Source organism: Pomacea canaliculata, linkage group LG6 (assembly GCF_003073045.1).
Source record: "Pomacea canaliculata isolate SZHN2017 linkage group LG6, ASM307304v1, whole genome shotgun sequence".
NCBI classification, from domain to species: domain Eukaryota; kingdom Metazoa; phylum Mollusca; class Gastropoda; order Architaenioglossa; family Ampullariidae; genus Pomacea; species Pomacea canaliculata.
Genome location: NC_037595.1, coordinates 29,805,403 through 29,827,705, shown reverse-complemented (window position 1 = coordinate 29,827,705; position 22,303 = coordinate 29,805,403). Strand labels below are relative to the sequence as shown.

At 37.5% G+C, this 22,303-nt stretch overlaps 1 protein-coding gene across 7 annotated transcripts in view; it reads left to right on the top strand.

The window, feature by feature from the left end:
• Nucleotides 1-7,535: 7,535 nt before the first annotated feature.
• Nucleotides 7,536-22,303, top strand: part of LOC112565644 — a 39,157-nt gene continuing 24,389 nt past the window's right edge. For 2 of the 7 annotated variants that reach the window (XM_025241225.1, XM_025241223.1), the window contains exons 1-13: nucleotides 7,766-8,089; nucleotides 9,157-9,241; nucleotides 9,536-9,569; nucleotides 10,227-10,535; nucleotides 10,779-11,081; nucleotides 11,609-11,704; nucleotides 12,126-12,374; nucleotides 13,235-13,531; nucleotides 14,233-14,262; nucleotides 16,632-16,922; nucleotides 18,229-18,525; nucleotides 20,185-20,484; nucleotides 21,675-21,838. In XM_025241225.1, coding sequence (XP_025097010.1) covers nucleotides 9,197-9,241; nucleotides 9,536-9,569; nucleotides 10,227-10,535; nucleotides 10,779-11,081; nucleotides 11,609-11,704; nucleotides 12,126-12,374; nucleotides 13,235-13,531; nucleotides 14,233-14,262; nucleotides 16,632-16,922; nucleotides 18,229-18,525; nucleotides 20,185-20,484; nucleotides 21,675-21,838 — 2,415 coding nt within the window. In that variant the 5' untranslated portion in view covers nucleotides 7,766-8,089; nucleotides 9,157-9,196. Of the gene's footprint in view, nucleotides 8,090-8,405; nucleotides 8,434-9,156; nucleotides 9,242-9,535; nucleotides 9,570-10,226; nucleotides 10,536-10,778; nucleotides 11,082-11,608; nucleotides 11,705-12,125; nucleotides 12,375-13,234; nucleotides 13,532-14,232; nucleotides 14,263-16,631; nucleotides 16,923-18,228; nucleotides 18,526-20,184; nucleotides 20,485-21,674; nucleotides 21,839-22,303 lie in introns of those variants that run through there. The other 5 variants (XM_025241227.1, XM_025241224.1, XM_025241220.1 and 2 more) reach the window with 5 other exon arrangements.

The following is a 22,303-nucleotide window of genomic DNA, read 5'->3' as shown; positions in this document are numbered from 1 at the left end:
CACATGGGTTAGTGTGTGTGTCGCATAACCAAGCTTTTACCTCCCCTCTACCATCTTTGTCTCTTCTTTTCTGTGTGTGCATGCATGTGTAAGAGTTTTGTATGTGTCAGAGAGCGAGAGAGAAAAGATATACAAAACGACATTTATTAATGATTCAGGCATTTAATCTAATATCCTAGATAATACAACAGGATAACATGCAAGGTAAACTGAAGATATTTAGCATGTCCACCACTAGATGTTTACTCATTTGTATTTTACTCACACAGTATAAATAACATGTATGTATACAACCATTATAATCATGTCAGTGCACGGAGATGTGCCCCGACTATTTAAGTCGCCATACATACAGGTACAAGCACAGATATCAAGTTATTCAACACCATACAATCGTGCAACACATAGGTACATCTGTTAATATTTATGAAATAATTTCTCTCCGTATGTCATGTGATCAACTTAAGTTAACTATTATGTTTTTCTTTCACAAAAAAAAAAAAACCAAAAAAACAAAAAAAAACAACCTAATGTTCAACTAATGTTGCTATAGCGTTTCTTCTATTTCCAATGCATTATAAGTAAAGGTGGAAATGTGTGGTGTAATCAGCATTCTGTTATCTGACATCAGTGTGAGATGACAAAGAGAAGATAAATGACAAAGGAATATTTATTTTAGGGATAAACTGTTTACGAGGATACGTATATTGTGTGCGTACAAGAAGGTGTTTTCAGTTTCAGCTGTATGAAAACATGATCGAGGGGCAGTTTAAATACATGTACTTTGAGTAAATTAAATGTTAACACATTTAAGCTCAGTTAAACCATTCTAAATTTATCAGGTATCTGGTGAGAGTGCTGTCCCTTGGCCTAACAGGCTGAGTATCGGCTCTCCTTGATTTTATTTCTTTTGTGGTCGTGCTTTGATTTGGATAAAAGTGTTGGACTGTCATGTTTACTAGTGCTTCTGCTGCGTTTTCTTACTCTTCTGGTTTGCAACAGGACGGTATATAATGTATATAATGTTATTTTGAAGTGTAACTGTTTAGATCTGGCTGGAGTCCACACCGACGTGCATCACTCGCTTCGGCAGCGACCTTGAGCTGCAGTGAATAAACTGAAGTGATGATCACTCTCTTGCAGTTTTATATGATAACATTTCTTCATATTCTTAAGATTACTCAATATCGTTCCAGTATTCTCCTGATGTCACTAGACATTATTCTCTGGAGTAGTTACTGTTACATCTACAGTGATCTCCCTTTTCTGTCATAACGCAGTGAGTCCTCGTATTCTTCCTTCTACATCTTTGTTACCTTTTTGTGATTTTGTTCTACATCTTTATTACATTATTGTGATTTTGTTCTACATCTTTGTTACCTTTTTGTAATTTTGTTCTACATCTTTGTTACCTTTTTGTGATTTTGTTCTACATCTTTGTTATTATTTGTGATCTTGTTCTACATTTTCGTTATTTTTTGTTAACTTGTTCTACATCATTGTTAATTGTTTTGTTAACTTGTTCTACATCTTTGTTACTACTTTGTGATCTTCTTCAGCGCAGAGTCCGCCTTTGGCTGAGATAATGCACTTTATATATTCCCACTTATTATTATTATTAAGAGCGTCACACCATTCCTAGTGGTGACAGTCCACCAGTCTCAGGATTTATATAAAAAAAAACGTTTATCATCTCCAGTTCCTTGACATTTCCACTCAACACCAAAACCATATTTAAACAGAAATATCATAAATCATGTAGTCTGATCATAAGGTTTAATCTCCAAAAACTAAAAAATAGCTCAATATTAGATTAGGGGAAAGCTGAATACCACGTTATACTCATTTATGGTGTCTGTTACTTCGTTTATACAAGGATAAGTAGCACAACCATTGGTTTGAGACCACAAGTCAAGGCATTTAATACAATCAGAGAAGTTTTTACTAGCTTATCTTATATTCTTCATGTTATTTTAATACTTTCAAGAGTTAAACTATTTTCTCTTTCAACACCATTTTCCAGTACATTTCATATTTTGTTTCTTGAAACCATATAAAAGTCTATGGAAGCAACATATAATTTTTATGGTCAAGTAGCCACTTCTGAATTAATCCATGAGAGGAATGGCTTGATCTGAAGTACTATAGCATCTCCTAAACAACTGCTTGTTCTTCATCAATGTTTCCAGTATTCTTCAGCCCATCTGTAATTCTCTTATTAAAGGCAATAATATAAATATTGCAAGAGAAATTCAGTAGGGAAATGCCTTGATATCTTTTTGGTTTTACTACAATCCCTTTTTTGCATAAGGGTTTTATTCTTAATTGTGTCCACCAGTCAAGGGAAAAAATCTCTTGTCAAAAGATATTTAAAATATGTGATAAGAAAAGGTAAAACATAATTAAAGGCATATTTGTATAATTCTACAACTAAGCCATCTGCCTTGAAAGATTTTTTCCTTAGAAGATAGCACTGTTTAGCACATCTTTATTTTTCCTGGAATTGCTAATGGTATCCTTTTCTGTGCTGTTGTATGGAGCTTTAAAACTGCCATCTAGGATTGTTACTTTTTTGATTGAATCACAAAACACAGCTTAAAAGGTTAGACTTTTAGTTCAGTAGACATAGGGCATAGAGATAATGTTTTCCCCTGGATGGTTTTAACAATTTTCCCAAAACATTTAGTTCAGTTGTTTGATTGAGAAATCTCACAGAAGAATTTTCACGTCCTTTTTTTGTATAAAGCAAATTTTTTTAATTTCTTTTTTTCATATATTTACTTTTGTTCCCATCATAGTGTGATATGCAGAATTTCTTGAGTGTCTTACGCAACAATTTGCTACTTTCTCTGCATTCTTCATCAAACCAAGCCCTTTCTATCACTTTATGCACAATCTACTCACTGCATTCACCAGCAAACCATTAGCCAATCAATGAATATTGAAAGTGAATCATTTATGTCTTCAAGAATAAGATTCCCATCGTACTCATCCTTCTCATCCTCATCCTGCTTTACATTAAACGACTTCAAAGATTATTCTGAAACTCTAGGATTTTGTCATTTGTTTTGTACAAACTTTATCAACTTTACATTATTTAGTGTACTAATCTTGATCACCACTATTAAAGACAAGTTCAAAATGTTAATGATAGAGGCACAAGCTTTTTAGAAAAAGACAAAAACAGTGTCAGAACGTGAACTTGAATCCAGACATTCGAGGACAAGTGTGCCGGATCTGGTACAAGGAACATAAAACCAAGGACTTTGCAGGAAGCATAGTTGCCACACTTGTAGGACACCAGGTATCTCTACTTTCAACAGTCAAGGGACAAAAGGCCAGAGGAAGAACTGGCTGAGAATGTCGAAAACTGGGCGAGTCGTCCTGTACAGGATATGCTGACTTGCCCTCAGCAGGCAAGAGTGGTAGACTGTCACCTGGTTCGTGTATTCATGAGTTCCTCAAGACAGTACTAGTCCAGGGATCAATGATATATGTTTAGATTCTGCAAAATAATACAGCATCGTCTACAAATGGTTGTGACATGATTTTATACAAACATTTAACTTGAAAATGGGAGTCATTTAAGTCATTGGAACGCTAAACACATGCTCAATGATCTCAGTAAGACTAGTCAGTTAATTACTAGCTTGCAGCTTCTTTTGGACAACAGCGGGTGTCTGACAAGCATCCACTTGTCGCTTTACTGTAAAATATCTCACAGAATATTATACAGATAAATCTTGATCATTTTCTGTATCTCTGACTAGAGCGAATACGTAGCTTGCACTTTGTAGACGACATCCATATAGATGGCAGTCAGACCTGAACTAGAGACTGACAAGGAGATATAGATACATGATGTATACTATTGCTGACAATTACGAAGTTCGATACGTGTACAAGAAGTCGTTCTTTAAGCAATGCAAACATTGATTAAACGGAGATCCAACTACCATGATAATGTATCTTTACTCCTAATTGTGTGTGTAAATGTCTGTATGAGTTAATGTGTGCGAGCAAAAGAAAAATTCTCGACAGACAATAAAGTCTGATTTGATTTGAAACTTTAATGTTTTCAAATTGCCTGCCCTCTGTAACAAAGATGTAGTTAATAATCAAGGCACCACTAATTTAATTATTTCGTTATTTTGGGTTTACGATAAATGTTGCAGATAGAAAAAAAAGTTGATTTAACATGTGTCTAAAGTGCCGAGTTTATGACCAGTCGCAGGTTGTCGCTAATGTGTAATTAAGGTTTTCGGTGTGCAGAATGTTCAAATCACTACATTTGCAGACTTATCCGGCTTCGAAGTTTTTAGAGCTCACGGAGTGCCACATTGTTGTACTTTGAAGTGCTTGTTTCCGAGGACTTCCTGTGTTCCGTTTTGGGAATTTCGAAGTGCCTGGTATCAACGGCTGTTGCGAAACGCATGGCGGGAACGTGAAGAGTCAGAAATATTTACTGGATGACAACACCAGCGCATCCACAAGGAACAAAGATTATTTTAATGGCCGAGAGTTCCAGCGATCTTGCCAACTTCAGAAGCTGAGCGTCATGACTAAAAGAATCATTTTAAAGTCAGTCTGTCTGATCATTTACTTGCATACTATAGTACCTATCCCAATTCTACCTTAGCCTGCCATAATCATCTAAATAGAATATATAAATCATCTACAACAGGAGCGTTAGCAACAGATAGGGAAACTGTAGCTCACTTAACGAGATAAATAAAAACAAAATCTTCATCATAAGAAAAGTGTTTTATCTTGAGATGTATTCTAGGCGAGGGTTACTGTACACCTGAACTAGGACCTAATGTTGTTTTGTATGCGTGTCTGTCGTGTGAGAGCACCTTTGTATGAGAAGTGCAAAATACTACAAGGTCTGCCAGGACTCATACTGTCTACTTTCCTTAATCGTGAAGTCATTCACCTCTCACGTACTCAGCGTATGCAGAAAGGAGGAGACAACCGTAAGTCCACACTTCTTAAACACCAACGTTCATAGGTGAAGCTTGTCGTCAAGATTATCTTGTATATCTGTCGTTTGTCTTTCTCCACCGTCACCCCATCCCTCCCCCACACACACATTCTATTCTACTCACATGACCTCTCGAACTTTTATTTCACTTGACTCAGTGATTGCCTTCCGGCACATAGTGTCCTAAGTAGGGTGGCCCATAGCTATAGCGAGTTAGTGAACACCATTCCACCAAGCTAGGAAGGCATTGAACAAAGCATTCAGTCTAATTAATTTAGGACTTTGTTGTCTGTAGTTAACAAGTCACAGACGTGAACGCAGGGTTGAGATGCGCTAACAGAGAGATGAGCAGAAGATGGTGGAAGACAATCTGTGAGTTGACAAAGAAATAGAGACGTCAAGTAGACAAACCAACAGGCAGAGAAGGTAGAAATAAAATAAGCGAAATGTACAAACTTATTATTTATACCTAATACTTTAGTAAACTATTGAAAATCCAACATTTTAATGTTTACTCTGATTGGATTTATGTAATCGATTGTGACAATGCAATATTAATATTTAAAGATGTCTACTAGCAGTCAAATAGACTTATAGGCCGAATTAGGGGAGACAGTTGTAGTTCACTAGTCCTATAGCAGTAGTTAGCTAAGTAGAAGGCTCAAAAAATCAAACGGAAGAGAAGGAAGAGAAACAAAAGAAGACTAGGAAAAATGTGTTTTTTTCCCAGTTACTCTTAATATTTAATGTTTATAATTTGTATATAGTCTTACATTGTATTGAATAAAAGAATAAATAAAAGTAAATCCAAAAAAGGCTAAAACCTTTAAAATTAAAAAAAACACGTTTATCTAAAATATACTTGAAAGAGGAACAAAGTTTTTCCCTTAGATCTCGGAGTTTTCTCTCTTTACTTAAAATATGAAAGTGTGAGGGGTAATCTTTGTAAGCCAATGATTAATTCTGAATATGTTTTTAAATCTTATTTTCTTTGCCTATGACATTCTATTCTAACTCGCTCGAAGGAAATCTCAAAGCAGTTTTCGTCTCTTATCACCCGATCATTACTTTAAAGTTATTTGTTAACTTAACGTAGCTCTACATTACTGCCGTCGTCTCTATAACAGATTTTCTGGATGTCAAGAGACCGGAATGGTTGCTGTGCATGTGAAAGGACATCGTGCAAATGGAGACTGAAGGCTGCCTCCAGACGAGATGACCACCGTTAGACACCAGCTTACAAACACCGATTTGCACCGGGATAGATGTCTGCTCCAGGAGAACTCTTTGACCTGCAACCCTGACTGTTTTAACACATGTAGACTGCACAGGATGTGCCATTGAGGTCTCCTTAGATGGCTACTCTATGGCACTGTTCTGAAATGATGAAGTTGTGGGATTTGTTGCTAATAACAATGTAAAGTTTGATGCAAGAAAGTATTTCTCCGAATCTGAGTGAATACATCTCTTGGAAAGAGACAAATCATTTGTGTGCATAGATAGCCCTGATCAACACAAGCCTCGAGCTTAGAAGTCAATGTGTCTATCAGTCGTGTGTATAAAGGGGTGTGACCGATTTCATGAAGCCTCAGTTTCCGTTTCAACTTGCAATTTGAAGTGGATGTACGGTTCGCATTGTTGTGTAGAAAATCCGCACCAACAGGCACCGCACCCAGGAACAATTCCTCGGTAAACTACGCAGAGCATGCGCATGGGCAGTGTAAGATTACACAGAACGATTAGTTTGAATCTTACTACAACACACTGTCACCATACCGACAATCTTGCTTGTGTTTTATACAATCAGTTGTCTAAAGTCTCATCTGTGATTTACAGTTTAAAAAATGGATAAAGCATTGATATTTACAGACCTAACTACAACAAAAAACATAAAGAGATTCTAATATATACGCAGAAATGCAAACAAAGAGAACCACGTGCATGAAGTAATCATCTTAGCCTCATCATCAAACTCTAAGGTTTGTCGGTCAACTTCAACAGGGAGTCAGCGTAGTTCTCTAAGCAAGATGAGCGACGTGGTCTGGCTTACAGTTTCTTGTAACAATTCGAGAGAGCTGTCCACAAGGCAGACACACAAGATAGATTGCAATATTCAAACTCCAAGTGACCATTTCAGCAACAAGTATGACACAACTACTTTGAGAAAGATGCGAAGGGGACACGCGTTGGCCAATGGTTCTTAACTAGGTCTTTAAAATATACACAGCCTAAGTTTCTTGATTCTGTAACTGGGTTTAAAATATTTTTTCTGAAATTTCGAAACAAAGGAAGGTTCCAGTCGGGGTGAAAATATTTGAGGCGTACAAGGTTAACCAAAGCCTGTCTGTGAATTTGGATACCAAGTGTATAAGCGCTGAACTTGTTAACACAATCAGCCTGTCCGTCCGTGCGTCTGTCCGTCTGTCTGCCTGCTGAATACACGCACACACCACATATGCACGCACACACATATTCTTTATCGAGTAGTTTGCTTATTATCCTTCTATCAGTCAATTTTTTTGAATTCTTTATTTTGTGTCTGTCTTTTTATCAGTTCTACTGTGTAACTCTAGTCTTGTCGACGAGCACAATTTCATTAAACATTATTGAACAGATCTCCGGGAAATGCCTTGTTAAATTATAGCCATACTTTATTCTACAACCTAATTACAAAACAGTGATTGCAATCTTCCTCGAACTCGAAGGCGTTGACATTAGAGAAAGTCTGTCTCCGGCGACCCTGATGTCAGATGAGCATCACTTCTAGCAACGGTCGCATCGTTCATGACAATGGCTTATATCCGGTACAGCTCTGCAGATCATGAAAACGTTAGTACTTCCTCCTTCTAAAGACCGCGACACTAATGTCGATGGACCAGCGGACTCGCACAGTCACGTGACGCACGAGCATCAGGAAGTAGCGTTCACGTCGCTGGCGAAGTTTTGCTTCAGCTTCGCGGAAAACGAGTCGTGTCACGGTCTCCTTGCGCCCTGTTGCTTGCTGATGCATCTTATTATCAAGTGCGTGATCACCCTCGCTTCCATCGTCAGATTTTGGAGACGTTTTTCGAGACTTTGGAGAAAAAAGGCTGTCCCTCAAGGGAGGTAAGGCATCGCATAACTAAGTAGGTTTAGTCCAAAAGCAGACTTAGTCGAAGGAGAATTTTTTTAGTATCAGGAAGTAATTAGGCGATTCTCCATTTTGTCAAGCTTAATCTTGAGTCCGAAAATCTGTATTTCTTTAGAGTATAATTACAGTGTTTTGAGCGTCAGAAGTTCTTGAATAAAAAGTAAACACTTTTATTATTTGTAACCTCGGACACTTGGACCTGTACAGTCATTTGCTGCTCATTTTCACCACGTTCCTCTTGAGCAAATCCTCTCAGCTCTGATGGTCTCGTCCAGCTCTGGCGCTGAAGTCGTCCTGAATGACAGGCTCGTTGCTGATGGTAGTAGACCTGATGATGTGGTTAGGCTTTTGTAGAACCGCTCTTTTGATTTTTCCGAGCTTTCAAAGAGTTAATGGATAGGCACTGATAATGGTGATTTTTCTATGTTTAGAAAGTGAAACATTAAATTAAATTCGTTATTAATTCATGGAGCTCCCGATAGGTAAAGTAGTAATGTGTTACTTGTAAACGGCCACGAGGAACCACTAATGAGGTGGGGGCCAGGTGAGGACCAACTCGATGAACTGCACGATGACCACAAAATCCTTCACCGCCTTTGTGCCTCTTCTGATACCATGACAACCCATCAATGTTTACAAAACTGCTCTATTCACAACAATCCGACTAATTGTATTATAACCGACTGACTATCACTTTTGTGTGAGGTTCACGGAGGAAGAAACTCCTTTTTTTTTCTCTCGTGTAAATATTGTGATATCTTCGAGTTTTTCTTCAAAACGTCACGCAAAAATGAAATGAAAGCTGTGACATCTAAATGCAGGCAGTTTTACCCTCTGTTCTCATAGAGATGCTTTAAGCCAAGACAGGTAAAATGACTAATTGCGGTATAAAACTGCTGTTGGTTATTAAGTAACACTTGGTGTAGATTAAAAACTCCGTAACTCTGCGAAGTTGAGAACGACATTTTATCACTGTCTATAACTTGATCCCCTTGTCAATGTGTTTTATATGAGCATCACAACTACACATTATTACACACAGGATGTGACGTAGCAACAGTTGGTCTCTCAAGTCGGAAGAGATGGTTCGACCGCCATTCTGGTGGAGCCTGCTCGGCTTGTTCATTGTAAGTGATAAGGTTTTGATTTTTTTAACATTGATGCAGCAGCATCGTCGTCGTCATTACAAAATGTCTTCTTGTTGTTATTATCATCATTATTATTGTCTTCGTCACCATCATCATCATGGGCAGCAGCAGCAATATTTTAAAAGCATAATCTGTACTTCAGTGAATTTCACTATTTCTTTTGCATCTGTAACTATAAAATTCAGACTGCTACATACTAACCTGCAACAATCGTAATGGTGAGAGCAAATCCTGTCTGGTAATGTTTGATTGTTACACTTTAAATTGTTTCAGGTCACCCACAATGCCCCTGTTAGTTCAAACAAAGGTAAGGGCCAGTACTACTGCTTTGTAATAAAAGCCTATTGACTTATTCACATTTTCTACAACTGTATTCCACAGTCGCAAGAATCTGTTCTTTTTGGGTTCAACATCCCACAGTAGACATAAAGTTAAACTAGAAATAAAAGCCTGTCAACGCAATCCATTAAAATATCCACAAAGGACTGCCATCAAAGACAGTTACAGTGCTATACCTCGTCACCTATGACAGATTTTCATGTCACGAAGTGTACACTTCTAACTTCCCAGCTAAAAAGTTTTGAGCAAGTTTTTGTTTAACTATATAGTGCCCAAGATTAATTTATACCTTAGAAACTATATGAAATAAACCAAAAAGTATAATCTTAGATATCCTAGTTCACAACAGCGTCAGTTTTGAGTTGATATCCTCCCAGAAACAATTCAACTGTTTTTGTGTGGGTGACCAAACACTATTATCGTATGTCTTTAGTGTCACCCCTACTATATTTTATGTCAATAAAATTGTGTAACTTAAAAAAAAAATTCAGCAGCGCAAAAAATATATATTTAATAGTATTATAGACATATTACTTTTCTATAGTATAAACAAAATGTAAAGGTATTTTAAATATTTTAAAGACTTTAAGATTTTTCGTTACTTCTTTCATCCTTTGTGCGACAGGATCTTTGAATGACATTAGCACCAGGTGTGAAGTTCGAAGCCCGGTTGACATCATCTTGTACTGGAAGCAAACGAAGCCCAGACAAAATAAGAATGTCACCTTGTGTCCTTCTGACCAGTCTGACCAGTCTGACGATAGTTGTTTAAAAGGAGAACTGATCCCGTCAGACGAAGTCAAAAGTGAAAGCGCCTTTTTTTTCACAATCTTTAATCAATCGTCCGTGTATAAAGCAATAATTGTATATGATCTGAATAATACCACCTTCAACGAAACTGTGGAGGTTGATATCGACAAGTGTTGGCAAACAGGTAAGTACTGAGCTTTCTTTACATATGTACGATATGTTTTGTGAACATATTCATTAAATTAATTCATGTAGGCATTCAAAGTAGGGAAATATGTAAATTCAGGCTTGGTTGCATATAGTTTTATAACATATAACAATCATACAAATTAATGCTAATTATCTGATACGTAGGACATTACGTTCTCCGAGTAAGATAAAAGTTAAACTGACACTTCTTCTAAAAAGCAACATTTTTTTCTGAAAGGATTGTTACAGGACAGCAATGTTCGATGTGAGTTGCGAGGCCCAGTCCGTCTCACCCTGCGCTGGAAGCAAAATGTAATGACATTACAGGAACACGTTTATTTGTGCCTTGACGACCATATTATCAATGACTGTATCAAAGGAAAGCAAATCACCTATGACGGAACAAAAAAAGAAAGTATCAATCATTTCGAGAACGTTCAGCCAAATGCCACCTACAAGGCAGTCTTAACTTCACTATTAGAGGACAAAACTTTCTACAACAAAACCACGGATATTGATATCGATAAGTGTTTAAAACAAGGTTGGTAGTGATATTTATTTCCAATTGAAGTGGTATGTTGTCAAAAAGGTACTTTTACGAGAAAAAAATGAAAGAAAATGTCATCCTCATATTCCTTTAGTTATTCACTTTAAATTCTTTGTAAAGTGTTTTAAAAGAGTTAAGCATACACAAATATTGTAATATGAAATGAACAATATATCATTATTACATATTTGAGTTAACTCCTAATTTAGAAGTAAGAAATCAGTACGAATTGATTGCTTGAGAAATCATTTCTGTTCGTTTATTCTGCCTCCTAAGCCTGATTTGATTCAGAGATGGAGGTACAACGCCAAATTTCTTTTCTAACTTTAATTGCTTGTGTCATTCCTATGCCATTGATCGTTTTGAAACCGTGACTTTAAATACACGGGTTTTTGTGTATCTATTAATATGTGAATTAATAAATTAATGAAAGCCTTCATAAATGCATTATGAGTGGGCTTATTTAAATGAGATTTTAGTTTTACACGCTGTGTTGAAATTGTGATTAACACATTGTCTAGGATGCAAAACGGGAGAGCACTTTGACCACAACTTTTTTTGCAACGGGTCTGGCCACCGTCACTGCAAGAAGGAGATGATCGTCAATGGAGCTTGTTGTACGTACACTTCTTACTCTTGAGACCATACACCATTTGTGTTCCATGAAGGTTTCGTAAGGTTCACCGTCAGTCGGTGATCGTGAAACGGCGATAGGCTAGTGGAACCTTGCTACGAATTATACAAAGGTCGCCATTTATATTTGTTTCATTCTCTTTCATACGCACTCTCACACGCACGTGCACAAACACACACACACACACACAGAGACACACGCACTCATTCACACAAAGACGCACACACACACACATGGCATATCAAACCAGTGTCTTTCTAACCCAGAGCCGAGCACAAGATTGCTGGTACTGTTCCCAAGTATAAATATCAAAGTAGATTTAATAAAATAGAATGCCTGAATTTGCAGGAATTGTATACGATCCGCTTTGTTAAGTAAGTGCAGACAGCTTTATTTGATTTCAGTGGTACATCATCACATAAACGTCCGTGGGGAGTCTTCAGTCTTGATTACACTTCATGTTCACGAAAACGTGGACTCGGATTATAAGTTGAACACAAGCCACCATGCTTCAATAAATAAAACAAAGAATGGCTGTGATGTAAACTTTACTGGGTTGATGCCTGGTGAAGAAGTCAAGGTTCAAATGATGTTGAATACGTTAATCGACAATGACACCAAGGCACTACAATACACCCGAAAAGCTTATTCAAGTAAGTATTAACATCTTCTGATTAATTTCAAGTAATACTCGGGATAACATTATGTTGCAATGTGCCAATTGTTTGCCTGTTTTTACCCGGAGAAACAAAAGGATAGAAAGGTTTATTATCTTTTAACAACATATCTTCTTTATATACCTAGCAACCTGTCATAGAAAAGATAAACTGTTTATAACTTTGCTATTCCAGACTGCTTTCCATAGAAGTTGATAGTATTTGAAAGGACAATAATTTTACACGCTAGTGATAGAAAAATACAAGTATCAATCTTCAGTGTCAGCAGAATATTCTTGTAGCAATTCAATTATTCTTCATTCTTTGAAAAGTGTTTAAAAAGTGTTTAGCGTCTACAACATCGTAATCTGGAATAAATAATATTTAATCATTACACACTTGGATTAGTTTTTAAACCAGAAGCAAGAAGTCAGCACGAATTCATTGTTTCACAGAGCATATTATTTATTTATAATAATTTCTCTTCACAAACGTAACAGGTATTTAGAGACTAATTAACACCTGATCGATATCTCATCAACTGTTGTAGTGAGAACGTAATTTCGTCATATTTGTTACCTCTTGGGATTCCCCTTATTCTATAAATAGGAATTATTGTAGTCATGTAGTTAGAGAAAAGAAGAATAGCATCACTCAGATTTGGGGAAAGTGTCTTCCATTGAGCTCAGTGTAGTCGAGAAAACAAATTGTTGCAGACGTTTAATGAAAATGTAGTTGACACAACTTACACAAACATCCATCGATCAAGGATAATATAAACAAGTTTAAGTAAACAATTCAATGTGATTTGACTTAGTTTCTCCTAAGCAGCTTTACTGATGTGTTATATCTATCAGTGCCAGCAGCACCCAGTGACCTACAAGGCCGCTGCACCAGGCCGGACAATGTCAGGTTGACATGGAACCAAACAGGATTTTGTGCAAAAACTCATTGTAGAGTGTGTCCAGCTCTGGGACCTAAGGACACGTGTGTCAGTGTAAAAGGTCCCAACTGTGGTGGCGCTGGTGTTAAGGAGCTCACATGTGATCTCAATGTTCAACCAAATGCCAATTATACCGCCATCGTCGAAATAGACAACGGTTCTGGTGAAAAGGTTACCACAGAAACAACAGTGAGCTGCTCCTCCACATCAAGTATGTCACTTTGTCGTATTCAGGTCTTGTACCTGTGTTATGGGATTTAGCCTCATTATAAGCTGAATAAACTAAAATTATGCTTCATTTTTCTATAGAGGAAAGGAAATGTTGGTAACTATTTTGTGAAAGTAGAATGTGTCTTAATTTCCTTTTCAATGGTCTCTGATTCGTAGGGTTTCTTCTCGCCAATTTTATTTTATGAAATGTTAACAATATAGCACATCTTCTACTGTTGATGAATAATAATGTTTGGGCTATCGTGTTTTGAACCGCAAATACACCCACTGCAATTATATTTGTTATCGTTGTTTAAAATGCTATTTCATATTGTAACTGTTGACATCAATGCAAAAGAAAAAAATTGGAAAGACTACATTTCAACTGCTTCTCCCACTGTAGTATGCAACTAGGACACGCGACCCACTTTGCTTGCTTAGTAAAATATAACAGCTTTTTCATTTATTTTTTTTTGTTGTTACGGAAAGGAGATAAGATTAGAAAAAATAATTAATGTAAATATAATGTATAAAACCGTTTCTTAGTTTCAAGCCGCTTTAAATTTATGCAAGGTCAAAATGTCCACTAGACCTTGCATACTGTAAAGATTTCTAAATGTAATCACAATTATATCACATTTCTACAGCAGGAGTATCTTGAATTAAAGGTCGTCTAAAATTTAGGTATTTTTTTTTCTCCAGAATACCCGGGCGGCGCTCAGATTAATTACAGTGAGTAATTACACTGCTTTCTATATTTAAATAGACAAACATGGCGGTGGACTAAACTAGATCAGACGTTGACGTCACTAATGTCCAGGTAGTAACATACGGGTAGCTGACGTCAATCTTTACGTGCTGCCAAGGTATTTGACGTCTTTCTCTGCGGTCGCGTTCCTCGATCACAGATAAAGATTGATTACATAGACATGTCTGTACCTTTAAAAACCCAGATATCTTCTCATAAATAAAGCGATGTTGCGATATGTGTGTGTGTGTGTAAAAATAGGAATATGTAGGTTTTATTTCTGTTAAAGTACCCTGTACCCTGTACCCCAGTGGTCTAGAGCAAGACGAAAAATTACTTTCCTGATTGAAAAAAGAAACATCATCCGCAGCTACATGTTAACAACACCACAGCCATGTATGTGATCTAAAGGAGAAAATGTCGTGATGTTCACGCATCACTGGGCAAACATTTTCCACGAAGAAAGAACCACGCAGTCAGAATTAGAGGCCACACGGTGACCAATCGTTTAAAGGATCTCAGGCCTTTGAAGAATAGATACGATAAAATATACAAGCCTAGAGAAAGCAAAGGCTTAGGGATATATCAGGATGGATCGGTCGAGGTCCGGATGAGCAGCGACCGCGCGCCCCACTGGCGGGCTTTAGGGTGCAAAAAAAAAAAAAAAGATTTGCTGCTGTAGCTCAACCAACCATTAACCTGAACTGAAACTATCTACTGAGGCGTGCCATGTTTGTGTATTAAACAAGTGCGGCAGGATAAACCATCATACTCTGCTAGAACGATATCAGGGGACGTCATGGGACTGGTCACTCTTGGAGGAACATCAGTGGAAGAAAGACACAAGATTTGATACTGCGGTAAAGGAAGACAAGACGAGCATAGTGAAGACTTTCTTTAACCACTGTCTCCGCGTAGATCGCGTTCGTGTGAAGGTGTCCTACTAGGGTAGTGTCGTACAACACATTGTGCTATGAATAAATTAGAAGGGAAAAAACTCCTGCTGCATTCAGGATTTGTTCTAGCATGGATTACGTCCCTTTAACAGCCAACACTATATACATGTATATACAAAAGTCAACCAAGCAGGTACTTTGTTATGCTTGAAAGTAGGCAAGTTTTAGTTGACCAAGCGCCATTTTTGCAGTAGTCGCGAGTTACTCAATTCGACATAGATTTGTACTCAAACACCTGTGAATTACAAGAAAATAGTAAGTAATATTTAAAGCCTAATGTCGATTCTAATAAAATATATGTGCCGTGGCACTATATGTTTGCATATAATGTAGACATATATTTTTTAGAGAATTATAGAACTTTTAACCTTTTCTCGGTTTTTTTTCTCTCTGTCCCATACAGCTGCAAACTTTCATTTTGATTTAGTAGAAGAAAACAAAACCTATAATTCTTAACACACTATTACTTTACAATAAACTGAGAGAATTTTTCATACAGAAGTGGGTGTCCATCAATGGTGCCATTTCTCGCATGTACGTCTCAACTAACATCGCCTTGAAGATCATTATGCAAAATCATCTTCATCACCACCACACTTATGTAGCAATAGAAGACCATCATGTGACGTAAGCTTAGCAGATGACAAAGACCCAACAGTGTGAATGCTCATGGAATGTAGCCCAGCACTAAGAAGATCAAAGTCATTGTTAACATAAGTTGCGACCAAAGAAATCAGAGAGCTACATTAGCGATGATCAGTTTGAATTCATGGTTAGCCTGTTTATATAACTAAACCAAACCTGTTTGCGACGCTTTGGTGTCGTCAGGTGGGGATCTTGGTAGTCTACCAGGTTGGCACTCCGCACAAAATCAGTGGTTTTGGGTTTCATATATGAGATTCCAAGCAGCATACTCAAGAATGTGATATCGAATGCTTGCATTTTGTTCTCTTTATCAGCAGTAAGAGTCCACGTCTCGCATCGGCACAGCAAGATGGAACTTGTACAAACATTAGTTGTCATAAAAACGATTCTGTCTGCATAATGTCCTGTCTAACCTAGCTATTGCTACATTTCCTGTTGTAATACTGACTCGCATGCCTGTTGGGGTGATAAGTGTCTTAACTGGAATAGTTTGCTTCCAATCACTAAATACCTCGAGCTGCTCTTTGTTCTTGTCATTGTAGTTGATAATCATTACTTCACTTTATCAGTGTTGGTCTCCTTTACATTTGCCCGTCTGCCAGTCTCTCTGTAAGGTCTTTCAGTTCACTGTTGGTGCCAGACTGGTGTCGTCTGCAAAGTGTATGTAAAATATGGGCCTCCCCCTCCCACGCCTAATGAACAGCTGGTATCGGTCAACGGATAAATATGTGTTTATCTGTTCTGTCTTTCAGCACCAGAAGCACCCATTAACCTAAAAGGTCACTGTGATAGCCAGGGGAATATAACCGTGATGTGGAATCAAACAGGACTTTGCACTGAAACAGTTTGTAGACTGTGTCCGGTAAGAGAACCTGACACATGTGTCAGTCTACATGGACCCAGCTGTAGTGACAGTGGCACAAAGGAGCTCAGCTGTACAGTCAACCTGCCACATGGTGTCGTATATAACGCCTTCGTCGAAATACATGGTGGAGGTGTTAAGACCAACTCATCAACTAGAGTAAGCTGCTGTGGTACGCAAGGTAGGTCGCCTTTAACTTCTTAACCTCACGTTATGTGCAGTCCTTTCACTTTTATGGGTAAACAGGTGAGTTCAGACTTACAGACTGTTAACAACCCACACAGGGGCATCTGCAAGTGCACAGGCACGCACATTAACCACAGTACAGATATCTTTTATTTGCACCAAATGTATCTCATTCCTTATTTTCATTGAAACGAACAACCTTTTAAATCTCTAAATTATTTAGACTAGAGTATTATCAGTTCAATGTTTCAAGACTGAAAAGAGAGAAGAAATCACTTCTGATAAAACTGTGTTTGCCCTGATGTCAGTCTGCGACCGAAGCAGACAGCGTGCGCTGGCCAAACAAAGGGTGAGGGATTCTGGGTGGGAGGTAGAGAAAAGAAGCTTTTAGAAGTAGACAGGGTGAGTGTCTTCAAAAGAATTCAAGCAAAACAGATAACGATTACTAAATGTGAGCACGAACGGGCAGCTAGTGAAGAGAACAAAGGAGGGCATGGTTCTGTTCCCTGGTTTCGTAAGTTGTAAAACCTGTAAATAAGGTATACAGGGCAGTCCCATGGCATATGGCTGAAAGCAAATGAAGTGAGACAAAAGCAGAGAAAATAAAGAATTTATTTGAAAATAAATTAGATTATACCAAAGTCTGTGTACGATGCTAGTTATAATCTTGAGTCTTGAGAACTCAAAAGCTGGTGTTTGTACTGAACTCAACCCATTTATTTGAAAAAAAACAAAACACTATTGATATCTTTAGTTAAAATCTTGTTGACATAAACTAAAACGAAAACTAGAAATTATGAAGTATCGTTCGCTCTTCCTGTTCATTTGTTTGTAAAGACGTGAAGGTCAACAAAACTCACAACTGACTTGTGCACAATATTTACAACAAAACACAAAGATCTGACGTTGGCTATCTTACTGTGCATTATTTTCAGCACAGCAACAACAATAAAAGATTATGACAGAAGTAAAAGAATCAACATTAGTGTAATATTTTAAGACAGGCTGACACTTCCATACAACTCTACTCCATATGTCTCCCTGGTTCAGTACAAGCAATGTGCAATCAAGAATCGCTGTATAAACAAATTAACATATTCTGTACCTCGATGCTCGATCTAAACTGAGTGTCGATCTAAACCAATATGTCCTATAAAATTCTGCATGAAAATGTCCAATCTGTCGCTTTTATCCTTCACTCTCGATAAAAATGACATGATAACATAAAAACAACAAGACACTCACTGAGAACACACATTCCAACTCGGGGGCTTTGACAATTTATTATGTTTGTCTTTCAGTGCCAGGAGCACTTACTAACCTACAAGGTCACTGCAACAGCCAGGGAGATGTAAACCTGACGTGGAGTCAAACAGGACTTTGTACAAGAACAACTTGCAGACTTTGTCCTATCCCGAAAACTGAAGATAAATGTATCGTTATAGATAGACCCGGATGTGGTAACACTGGTGCGGAGGAGAAGAGCTGCAACATGAAAGTGAGAACAAATACCAAGTATACTGCCGACGTTGCTTTGGAGTTCACTACTGGGTGTCAGACCAAGGTGCAAACCACAGTCAACTGCCATTCTGCATCAGGTGTGTAGTCGTGTCTGAACATTAGTCAAGTCAGGAAGTCCATGTCCTGGACATTCTGCTACCGTTTAGTTAAAAGACAGCAAATTACGGATTTTGAAAAATAAACTCACATCAGCAAGAGCACACCCACGTACACTAGCTGTACATTTTTTAGATAAAACATGGTACTACTAACAGATCATAATGCATTGATTAATATTTCCCTATCCCGCGGGCAAAATGTCGGAGCTTGTAAAAAAACTGTAGTACAAATATGGAAAATGAACCATCATTCCAGAAAATGTCTGTAGATATTAAACAACGCTAACTTAAGTCTGTTTCACATATGTGTTAAGTGCTTTTACACACTTAGCGACTTGGTTCATGTACAGAGGTATTGATAAACACTCTGACAAGCACAAATAAACAAATATCAAGCAAAAATTAAAAAATTTAAACATCCCCGCCGATGTAAAAGTTGTGAATATTGCTCGTAAAAGGCGTTTGTCAAGTGAAGCGTGTCATTCACCGCTGATGTCTGGATGTTGTTCCATGTAATAAAGCCTAACTTACAACTCACTCGTAAATTACATACATATAAAGATTTGGAAACATTGCCCATTTACTGTGTGACTAGTGAAATTTATTCTCTTTTTCTCGACTGATCTTTGTCTGGTTTCTTTTGACCATCAGGTGTCTAACGAAGGGTGTGTTTAGGTGACGGGTTTGTTCACTTTCTGAGTACATGACCTAAACGTCTCCTTTTCAAGATTATAGTTGTCACAGTTTTTTCTTTGTTGTGGTTATACTATGAGACATCTTTGGCGAGTTCATTTTTTTTTCTTTTCGATATGTTCAAGGACAATATAGTATAGGCTGTTTATGGAAGCTATGGTTTGCTAAATACGTGTGTGTGTGTTTTAGTACATCATTAGTTGATACATAGTTCAGTTCTTTTTATGTCAGTTTCACAATATCTGTATTGATGGCTGTATTGTATAAAGTTGATACACATCTGTTTACACAGAGCTATTGACTAGTAGTTTTGACAGATCTTGTTTTGTATAGCTGGCACTGCTGTGGGAAGAAGATAGTTTTACTGAAATGCCAAGAACTGTCTGTCCTCTATAAGTAACTGTATATCAATCGCTTTTCAAATGCTCTGAGCAGAATGAGAAACCATGGTTATTGAGCTGGCTTGCCGCACAGACAACTTCCTGTAGTTGTATTGCTGTCTTTTGAGTTCTTGGCAAGGTGTGGTATCCAAGAATTTCCAGCAATTCACATATTCGATATCATTACCGTTAATAATGAGATTGTGTCTATTTTTTGCGAAATGTTACTAATATCTGTTTTTTCATGGAGACATTCAGCGGAAGATTGCTGGAAGATGACATCAGTCTGTCAACTGTCCTTGTGGTAAACGGTCTCAACAAGCATAATATATATATATAGTACTGTCGTCAGCAAATTTTTCTAGATTTGAAAAAAATCAAGTGAAGAGACAGAACACTCATGGTAACTATTTCGCCTAAAGTTCGTAAAAGACAGCTACAATTGCTTAAAATGGGAGAATAATGCTGTTTGTTAATGAAAACATCACACGTTCATAAAATGAGCTATTCGACACGTCATGGAGTCGCTCTTTCCTGCCTTGTTTATTTAACACACCCCTCTCAGTTCCAGCCCCGCCAGATGGTTTTAGAAGTACCTGGAAGGCCCCTGGAGAAATAAAGCTGGAGTGGACTCAACAAGGACCTATCGCACAATCAGTTTGCAAATTGTGTCCGATTGGAAAACCGGGAAATTTCTGTCTCAGTGTCACAGGACCTAACAGTCCTAACAACGGCACTACCAACGGTCTGAACTGTAATTTCACCCTGCAGCAGGATGTGAAGTACACGTTCGTCGTAGAAGTCTCTAACAGCGATAGTGAAAAGGCCGCAGGGACAGGAAATATTGAGTATTACTTTAATTCAGGTAAAGTCACTTTTGTTTCATCACACCATTTCCTTATCTGACTATAGTTCTAAATATAGAACTCTACCAATACTTTCGCTAACATGAAAATAAAATATTGCATGCTGCTGTATCAGCCTTTTTTTATGTTAACAGTTACATGGTTTAAATTATTTGTAGTTTTTTGAGGTAATTCCTATAATTCTACACTGAAATAAAAAAAAATAATTTTCCATATTTTGAAAGAAACTTTTTCAGAGTTGAGCTGGTAATAATGTCTACTCCTTTCTTTCAAATCAAATCTCAAATACTCAAGTAGCTCGCTGTGGAAAAGCCTCACTCTCCATTTTAAGCAATTGAGCTCCCTGGGCTGGTTTCTACACCAGTTACTAAAATACATGTAGGAAAATTTGATGAGGCCTCCTTCAACAAAGATTCCTAGACCATATAACATCAGAGATACCTCCCACTTCCATGGCCCTCGTAAATATTTGTTTTAACCACCACTTTTGTACATTTTTACCTTTCATCACTCTCTTCTGAAATCTTGCCTTACGTTCATTACTATTTATTCTTTTAGCACTTAGTTAAATGCTTAGCCTATTCACCCGTAAAGGGTGAGGGATAAATTATTTTACATCTCGTTAATAAAGAATTGTCCTTGTCACTGTCATCTTTTAACAAGCTGAAAACTACTAGCATGTATATTTTTCATGTCAGCAAAAAAGAAATAAATTAGTGGCTTTGCCTGTGGGAGCTTCGCTACGCCTTATTAATGTGAACATTTTATTAAGAATTTCCCAAATTGTGTACTGTAAGCATCTGTTTTAATTTTGTACGTGTCTTTAGCATAAGTTTAGTGTTCTTTCCGCCTTCATCTCCAAACATGTCTCGTACTTTTGTCTCCTACTATGCTCTTATTATTGTTCATTTCAGATTTATAATTTATATTTTACAGTTGCTTTGTCATCTACCCCCACCCCCGCTTTAGTTGATTTGGAATTACTTTTAAAGCAGACTAACTTATGTTGGATGTCTGATTTCTGTTTTTTCTATTTAAAATACAATGATAATGTTCGTAGAAGTACTTGGGCTATAACATTAGATGTTCCGCACACACTCAAAGTACTTCGTCCTTTAAATAATTTTTAATCTCAATACTGTATTAATATTAAATATTCATTTAATCGTTGACACTTGTTGGCTGACAGAACCTGTCCGTAATGCCTCTGTCACTGGCGCTGGAACTCGGTCAGTCAACGTGTCTATGAAGGCCTCGTGTCTGGCCATGAGAGGTGATGTGAGATACGTGGTCGTCAACATCAGCAACAGCCGTTGTCTGGTCTTTGGAACTAGTCATACAAAATGTAAACAGGTATGTTTGATGCACTCTTCCCTATTTTCTTTCTATATTTTAGTCTATTTCTGAACTATCACTTTATGTGTTTTTATTGCATTCCGTTTTGCACCAACTGCTATCGTGGCACATTACACTACGTTTCGAGAGGGACATTGCTGGCAGTTGGGGAGAGATGTTTATTTGACTAGATGCTTGGGGGTAGGTGAGTGTATGTATGCGCCTGCATAAACAAGCAATTATTCCAGGACACCAGAGTTTCTTATACTCATTCATTTAATCCCTCCCTTGACTTCTTTACTATATGACGAACAGTTAAACTGTTAGACGACTCGCTCGCCTTTTTAGTCTGTTTTGAGCGGTGGTGAACAAAGTGTCACACACACCCTTTCCCCCTATTGCTACTTATCTTCTTCACTACCTTTGCAAAATCACGATACTCTTAGTTCTTGTTACTTGGTTCCTCTTCGCATTATCTCTTTG